Source organism: Chiloscyllium punctatum, chromosome 1 (assembly GCF_047496795.1).
Source record: "Chiloscyllium punctatum isolate Juve2018m chromosome 1, sChiPun1.3, whole genome shotgun sequence".
Lineage (NCBI taxonomy): Eukaryota > Metazoa > Chordata > Chondrichthyes > Orectolobiformes > Hemiscylliidae > Chiloscyllium > Chiloscyllium punctatum.
Window position 1 is genome coordinate 181,172,479 of NC_092739.1, and position 9,298 is coordinate 181,181,776.

At 56.9% G+C, this 9,298-nt stretch overlaps 1 protein-coding gene across 2 annotated transcripts in view; it reads right to left on the bottom strand.

The window, feature by feature from the left end:
- LOC140482089 (lysyl oxidase homolog 3B-like) overlaps positions 1-9,298 on the bottom strand; it is a 152,613-nt gene extending 143,315 nt beyond the window's left edge. For both annotated transcript variants that reach the window (XM_072579048.1, XM_072579038.1), the window contains exons 1-2: positions 9,283-9,298; positions 5,413-5,594 (exon numbers count right to left, since the gene is read on the bottom strand). In XM_072579048.1, the coding sequence (XP_072435149.1) occupies positions 5,413-5,509 (97 nt within the window). In that variant the 5' untranslated portion in view covers positions 5,510-5,594; positions 9,283-9,298. The remainder of the gene's footprint in view (positions 1-5,412; positions 5,595-9,282) is intronic.

The following is a 9,298-nucleotide window of genomic DNA, read 5'->3' on the forward strand; positions in this document are numbered from 1 at the left end:
CGTAACACTCCCCGTTATACCCCGCACCGTAACACTCCCTGGTATACCCCGCACCGTAACACACCCTGGTATACCCTGCACCGTAACACTCCCTGGTATACCCCGCACCGTAACACTCCCCGGTATATCCCGCACCGTAACACTCCCTGGTATATCCCGCACCGTAACACTCCCCGGTATACCCTGCACCGTAACACTCCCCGGTATACCCTGCACCATAACACTCTCTGGTATACCCTGCACCATAACACTCCCTGGTATACCCCGCAACGTAACACTCCCTGGTATACCCCGCACCGTAACACTCCCTGGTATACCCAACACCGTAACACTCCCTGGTATACCCTGCACCATAACACTCCCTGGTATATCCCACACCGTAACACTCCCCGGTATACCCCGCACCATAACACTCCCCGGTATACCCTGCACCGTAACACTCCCCGGTATACCCTGCACCATAACACTCCTTGGTATACCCCACACCATAACACTCCCTGGTATACCGCGCACCATAACACTCCCTGGTATACCCTGCACCGTAACACTCCCCGTTATACCCCGCACCATAACACTCCCTGGTGTACCCCGCACTGTAACACACTCCCCATTATACCCTGCACCATAACACTCCCCGTTATACCCTGTACCGTAACACTCCCTGGAATATCCCACACCGTAACACTCCCCGTTATACCCTGCACCGTAACACTCCCCGTTATACCCCGCACCATAACACTCCCTGGTGTACCCCGCACTGTAACACACTCCCCATTATACCCCGCACCATAACACTCCCTGGTGTACCCCGCACTGTAACACACTCCCCATTATACCCCGCACCATAACACTCCCCGTTATACCCCGCACTGTAACACACTCCCCATTATACCCCGCACCATAACACTCCCCGTTATACCCCGCACTGTAACACACTCCCCATTATACCCTGCACCATAACACTCCCCGTTATACCCTGCACCATAACACTCCCCGTTATACCCTGTACCGTAACACTGCCTGGTATATCCCACACCATAACACTCCCCGTTATACCCTGTACCGTAACACTCCCTGGTATATGCCACACCGTAACACTCCCCGTTATACCCCGCACTGTAACACACTCCCCATTATACCCTGCACCATAACACTCCCTGGTATACCCCACACCGTAACACTCCCTCGCATACCCTGCACCGTAACACCCCTCTCCTGTATACCCACACTGTAGTACCCCTCCACTGCACACCCCACGCTATAACACCCCTCCCTGGTATAAACCAATACTGTAACACCCTGGTATACCCCGCACCATAACACTCCCTGGTATATCCCACACCGTAACACTCCCCGTTATACCCCACACTGTAACACCCCTCCCCGTTATACCCTGCACCATAACACTCCCTGGTGTACCCCGCACTGTAACACACTCCCCATTATACCCCGCACTATAACACTCCCCGTTATATCCTGCACCATAACACTCCCCGTTATACCCTGTACCGTAACACTGCCTGGTATAGCCCGCACCATAACACTCCCTGGTGTACCCCGCACCGTAACACTCCCCGTTATACCCCGCACCGTAACACTCCCTGGTATACCCCGCACCGTAACACACCCTGGTATACCCTGCACCGTAACACTCCCTGGTATACCCCGCACCGTAACACTCCCCGGTATATCCCGCACCGTAACACTCCCTGGTATATCCCGCACCGTAACACTCCCCGGTATATCCCGCACCATAACACTCCCCGGTATACCCCGCACCATAACACTCCCCGGTATACCCCGCACCGTAACACTCCCCGGTATACCCAACACCGTAACACTCCCTGGTATACCCTGCACCATAACACTCCCTGGTATATCCCACACCGTAACACTCCCCGGTATACCCCGCACCATAACACTCCCCGGTATACCCTGCACCGTAACACTCCCCGGTATACCCTGCACCATAACACTCCTTGGTATACCCCACACCATAACACTCCCTGGTATACCCCGCACCATAACACTCCCTGGTATACCCTGCACCGTAACACTCCCCGTTATACCCCGCACCATAACACTCCCTGGTATACCCTGCACCGTAACACTCCCCGTTATACCCCGCACCATAACACTCCCTGGTGTACCCCGCACTGTAACACACTCCCCATTATACCCTGCACCATAACACTCCCCGTTATACCCTGTACCGTAACACTGCCTGGTATGGCCCGCACCATAACACTCCCTGGTATATCCCACACCGTAACACTCCCCATTATACCCTGCACCATAACACTCCCCGTTATACCCTGTACCGTAACACTCCCTGGTATATCCCACACCGTAACACTCCCCGTTATACCCCGCACTGTAACACACTCCCCATTATACCTCGCACCATAACACTCCCCGTTATACCCTGTACCGTAACACTCCCCGTTATACCCTGTACCGTAACACTGCCTGGTATATCCCACACCATAACACTCCCCGTTATACCCTGTACCGTAACACTGCCTGGTATATCCCACACCATAACACTCCCCGTTATACCCTGTACCGTAACGCTCCCTGGTATATCCCAAACCGTAACACTCCCCGTTATACCCTGTACCGTAACACTGCCTGGTATAGCCCGCACCATAACACTCCCTGGTATACCCCGCACCGTAAGACTCCCCGTTATACCTGGCACCATAACTCTTCCTGGTATACCCTGTACCGTAACACTCCCTGGTATAGCCCGCACCATAACACTCCCTGGTGTACCCCGCACCGTAACACTCCCCGTTATACCCCGCACCGTAACACTCCCCGTTATATCCCGCACCGTAACACTCCTTGGTGTACCCCGCACCGTAACACTCCCTGGTATACCCTGCACCATAACACTCCCTGGTATACCCTGCACCGTAACACTCCCTGGTATACCCCGCACCATAACACTCCCTGGTATACCCAACACCGTAACACTCCCTGGTATACCCCACACTATAACACTCCCTGGTATACCCTGCACCGTAACACTCCCTGGTATACCCTGCACCATAACACTCCCTGGTATATCCCACACCGTAACACTCCCCGGTATACCCCGCACCACAACACTCCCCGGTATACCCCACACCATAACACTCCCTGGTATACCCCGCACCGTAACACACCCTGGTATACCCTGCACCGTAACACTCCCTGGTATACCCCGCACCATAACACTCCCCGGTATACCCCGCACCGTAACACTCCCCGGTATACCCCGCACCATAACACTCCCCGGTATACCCCGCACCGTAACACTCCCCGGTATACCCCGCACCATAACACTCCCTGGTATACCCCGCACCATAACACTCCCTGGTATACCCCGCATCGTAACACACCCTAGTATATCCCACACCGTAACACTCCCTGGTATACCCTGCACCATAACACTCCCTGGTATACCCCGCAATGTAACACTCCCTGGTATACCCCGCACCGTAACACTCCCTGGTATACCCAACACCGTAACACTCCCTGGTATACCCCACACCATAACACTCCCTGGTATACCCTGCACCGTAACACTCCCTGGTATACCCTGCACCATAACACTCCCTGGTATATCCCACACCGTAACACTCCCCGGTATACCCCGCACCATAACACTCCCTGGTATACCCTGCACCGTAACACTCCCCGGTATACCCTGCACCATAACACTCCCTGTTATATCCCACACCGTAACACTCCCCGGTATACCCCGCACCATAACACTCCCTGGTATACCCTGCACCGTAACACTCCCCGGTATACCCTGCACCATAACACTCCCTGGTATATCCCACACCGTAACACTCCCCGGTATTACCCCACACCATAACACTCCCTGGTATACCCCGCACTGTAATACTCCCTGGCATACGCCACACTGTAACACTCCCCGGTATGCCCTGCACCATAACACTCCTTGGTATACCCCACACCATAACACTCCCTGGCATACGCCACACTGTAACACTCCCTGGTATACCCCGCACCATAACACTCCCCGGTATACCCTGCGCCATAACACTCCCCGGTATACCCTGCACGTAACACTCCCCGGTATACCCTGCACCATAACACTCCCCGTTATACCCCGCACCGTAACACTCCCCTGGTATAACCCATAATGTAACACTCCCTGGTATACCTCCTCACCGTAACACTCCCTGGTATACCCCGCACCATAACACTCCCTGGTATACCCTGCACCGTAACACTCCCTGGTATATCCCACACCGTAACACCCCTCCCCGGTATACCCCACATCATAACACTCCCTGTATACTCTGCACTGTAACATGCCTCCCTGGTATACCCACACTGTAACAAACTTCTCCGGTATACCCCGCACTATAACACCCTTCCCCGGTATACCCCACAACGTAACACTCCCGGTATACCCCGCACTATAACACCCTTCCCCAGTATACCCCACAACGTAACACTCCCAGGTATACCCCACACCCCTCCACTGTACACCCCATGCTGTAACACCCCTCCCTGGTATAACCCACACTGTAACACTCCCTGGTATACCCGCACCATAACACTCCCTGGTATAACCCCGCACCGTAACAGTCCCCAGTATACCCCGCACTGTAACACCTCTCCCCGGTAAACCCCGCACTGTAACACCCCTACCCGGTATACCCACACCACAACACCTCTCCCTGGTATACCCCGCACTGTAACACCTCTCCCCTGGTATACCCCACACCACAACACCTCTCCCTGGTATACCCCGCCCTGTAACACCCCTCTCCCCGGTATACCCCACACCACAACACCTCTCCCTGTATACCCTGCCCTGTAACACCTCTCCCCGGTAAATCCCGCCCTGTAACACCCCCGCACTGCAACACCTCTCCCCGGTATACCCTGCACCATAAACACCGTAACACCCCTCCCCGGTATACCCCACACCACAACACCTCTCCCCGGTAAACGCCGCACTGTAACACCTCTCCCCGGTATACCCCACACCACAACACCTCTCCCTGGTAACCCCGCACTGTAACACCCCTACCCGGTATACCCCACACCACAACACCTCTCCTTGGTATACCCTGCACTGTAACAACCCCCTACCCAGTATACCCCACACCACAACACCTCTCCCCGGTATACCCCGCACTGTAACACCTCTCCCCGGTATAACCCCGCACTGTAACACCTCTCCCGGTATACCCCGCACTGTAACACCTCTCCCGGTATACCCCGCACTGTAACACCTCTCCCGAGTAAACCCCTCCACTGTAACACCCCTCTCTGGTATACCCCGCACCGTAACACTTCCCGGTATTTCCCCCTGTCTCCCATTACTTCCTGTCCTGCCCAGTAACTCTCTGTCCTTCACCTTTGCCCCCAGCTGGGACCTACCTTTACCCATTCGAGCCCCCGTCAATGCCTCCTTGGCACTCCCAAAGCCGAGTTCCCGGCAGACCACACTGGCAGACACAGCGTTCCAGCTGGTCATCACAGATGGTGCCCCACTCACTGCCTTTGAGAATCTCCACACGACCCTCTCCAATCCTTGCTCCAGCCTTCAGTCGGACAGTCAGCTGGAACCATAGTAAGAGAGAGAAAACACCATCAATGTACCTGCAGTTCACCAGGATCCCCAGCTGTAGGCGATGTTGGGGGCAGGAACGGCACAGACTGAGGGGAGAGAATGACTGGTACAGGGTGACAGGGGAGGGAGGCAGAGGGTGAGGGTGAAGGGGAGAGACTGGCACAGGTGAGGGGGAAAGGGTGAGGGGAAAGACTGGCAGAGGATGTGACGAGGGTGAGAGGGTGAGGGAGGAGAGGCAGAGGGTGAAGGGGGTGAGAAATGAAGGCTGGTTGACCACCTGATCCATCTCCATAGCAACAACATCGGGCACCCACCTTGGCTCTTACTTACATCTTGGGGCAGCACGGTGGCACAGTGGTTAGCACTGCTGCCTCACAGCGCCAGAGACCCGGGTTCAATTCCCGCCTCAGGCGACTGACTGTGTGGAGTTTGCACGTTCTCCCCGTGTCTGCGTGGGTTTCCTCCGGGTGCTCCGGTTTCCTCCCACAGTCCAAAGATGTGCAGGTCAGGTGAATTGGCCATGCTAAATTGCCCGTAGTGTTAGGTAAGGGGTAAATGTAGGGGAATGGGTGGGTTACGCTTTGGCGGGTCAGTGTGGACTTGTTGGGCCGAAGGAGCTGTTTCCACACTGTAAGTAAATCTAATCTAATCTAATCTTAACCTGGTGCAGGATGAGCCATTCGGCCCTTCGAGCCTGCCCACTATTCAACGGGATCATGGAGGATCTGAGAATCCTCAACTCCACGATTCTGCCTTTTCCCCATAAACCCTCGATAACAATCTGCTTCTCTCACCTCTGAACATCCTGAACGATCCCAGCCGTGACAGCTCTCTGTGCTCACTAACTCCACTGAAATTCCTCCTCATCTCTGTCTGTAACAGGCAACTGAGATGATGCTCTCTGATGCCGGACTCTGCCAGGAAGGCAGATGACATTCCCCCATCTAACCTGCTGCGTCCTCGAACAGTCATGTCTGTTTTAATAAGCCCCTCTCATCCTTCTAAACTCCAATGGGTACAGACTGACCCTAACCCAACCTCTCCTCATTAGACACTCCCTCCCTACCCAGTACCAGTTGAGTGACCCCTCTCTGGACTGTCTCTAATACCGTATATCCTTCCCTTAGATAACGGGCCTAGACCTGTCCACAGTATTGCAGCAGTGAGCTCTCTGGTCCCTTGAATAGTATAAATTATGAAAAGTTCTGCTGCTCTTGTTAGCTCCAGCTTTGACTATTCCTGATGAAGGGCTTATGCCCGAAACGTCGGTTCTCCTGCTGCTCGGATGCTGCCTGACCTGCTGTGATTTTCCAGCAACACACTCTTCACTCTGATCACCAGTCCTCTCTCGCTCCTGTTCCAATACACTGTCGAACAGAGAGGCCTCAGGGTTCACTGACATAATTCTTTGAGAGTGGTGTCCCAGGTGCTCAGGGTGGTTAAGAACGTGTTTAGCACACTTGTCTTCATTGCTCACACAGTTGAGTACAGGAGTCGGGACATCACGTTGAGTTTGTAGAGGATGTTGGTGAGTAGTGTGTGCAGTTCTGGTCACCCTGTTACAGGAAGGATATTAATAAACTGGGACTGGGACTCTTTTCACTGGGAGCGCGGGGCGTTGAGAGGTGACCTTATCGAATTTATAAAACATTGAGGATAGAGTTAATGGTGGTGATTATTTCCCTAGGATGGGGAATTTCAAGACTACGGGGTCCAGTTTTAAGGTGCGCAGAGAGGGAGTTAAAAAAGACATGAGGGTAAATGTTTTACACACAGGGGTGGTTCGCATGTGGAATGAACTTCCTGAGGAAGTGCTGGATATGGGCAAAATTACAATGTTTAAAATACATTTGCATATGTTTATGAATAATACATGTTTAGAGGGATAAGGGCCAGGAGCAGGCAGGAGGATTGGTTTAGTTTAGTTTGGGAACATGGTCCGCGTGCACTGGTTGGACTGAGGGTCTCTCACCTCAGGATGCCTCAGCATGTGGCCCAGATCGCTGCACCACCCTCCCTAACACCTCTCCCCATCCCCTCCCTGCCTCTCACCATCTCTCCCCTCCCCAGCTATCCCCTCTCTCACCTGCCCCTCCCCCCCCTCTCCCATACCCCTCCCCATCTCTCCCCCTCCCCTCCTCCCCATCTCCCCCTAACCCTGCCCCTCTCCCCCAACTCTCCCCTCCCCTCTCCCCTGTCTATCCTCCTCCCCCATCCCCCTCCCCCTCCCCTCTTCCCCCCATCTCTCCCCTCCCCCTCCCCTCTCCCCATCTCCCCCTAACCCTGCCCCTCTCCCCAACTCTCCCCTCCCCTCTCCCCTGTCTATCCTCCTCCCCATCCCCCTCCCCCTCCCCTCTTCCCCCATCTCTCCCCTCCCCCTCCCCTCTCCCCGTCCTCCTCCCCTCTCCCCCTGTCTCTCCCCCTTCCTTCTCCCCTGTCCCCATCCCCCTCCCCTCTCCTCACCTTCCCTGTCCCCCTGCCCTCTCCCCGTCTCTCCCCGTCCCCCTCCCCTCTGCCCATCTCTCCCCTCCCTCTCCCCTGTCCCCCTCCCCCGCCCTTCTCCTCCACCTTCCCCATCACCCTACCCCTCCCCCTCGCACTCCCACTCCCCTTTCCCCCGTCTCTCCCCCATCCCCCTCCCTCTCCCTCGGTCTCTCCCCCATCCCCCTTCCCTCTCCCCGTCCTCTCTCTCATCCCTCTCCCCCATCTCCCAACCCCCCTCCCCTCGCTTCGTCTCTCCCCCACCCCCATCCCCCTCCCCTCCCCTCTCCCCATCTCTCCCCTACCCTATCCCCGTCCCCCCTCCCCTCTCCTCCGTCTCTCCCCCTCTCCATCCCTCTCCCCCTTCTCTCCCCCTCCCCTATCCCCGTTCCCCCTCCCCCTCCTCCGTCTCTCCCCTCCCCTCTCCCCCGTCTTTTCCCCCCTCCCCTATCCCCGTTCCCCTCCCCTCTTCCCTGTCTCTCCCCTCCCCATCCCCCTCCCTTCTCCTCCGTCTCTCCCCCACCCCCATCCCCCTCTCCCTCCCCTCTCTTCTGTCTCACCCCCTCCCCTATCCCCGTCTCCCCTCCCCTCTCCCCAGTCTCTCCCCCTCCCCATCCCCCTCTCCTCTCCTCCGTCTCTCCCCATCCCCCTCCCCCTCCCCTCTTCCCCGTCTCTCCCCCCTCCCCTCTCCCCCGTCTCTCACCCTCCCCTATCCCCGTCCCCTCCCCTCTCCTCCGTCTCTCCCCCTCTCCATCCCTCTCCCCCTTCTCTCCCCCTCCCCTATCCCCGTTCCCCCTCCCCCTCCTCCGTCTCTCCCCCTCCCCTCTCCCCCGTCTTTCCCCCTCCCCTATCCCCGTTCCCCTCCCCTCTTCCCTGTCTCTCCCCCTCCCCATCCCCCTCCCTTCTCCTCCGTCTCTCACCCTCCCCTATCCCGTTCCCCTCCCCTCTCCCCCGTCTCTCCCCCTCCCTATCCCGTTCCCCTCCCCTCTCCCCGTCTCTCCCCTCCCATCCCCCCCTCCCCCTCCCCTCTCCCCGTCTCTCCCCCTCCCCTTATCCCCGTTCCCCTCCCCTCTCCCCCATCTCTCCCCCTCCCCCCTCCCCTCCCCCTCCCCCTCCCCCGTCTCTCCCCCTCCCCCATCCCCTCCCCCTCCCCCCTCCCCGGCTCTCTCCCCCTCCCCTATCCCCGTCCTCCTCACCTCGGGCTGTGTCCTC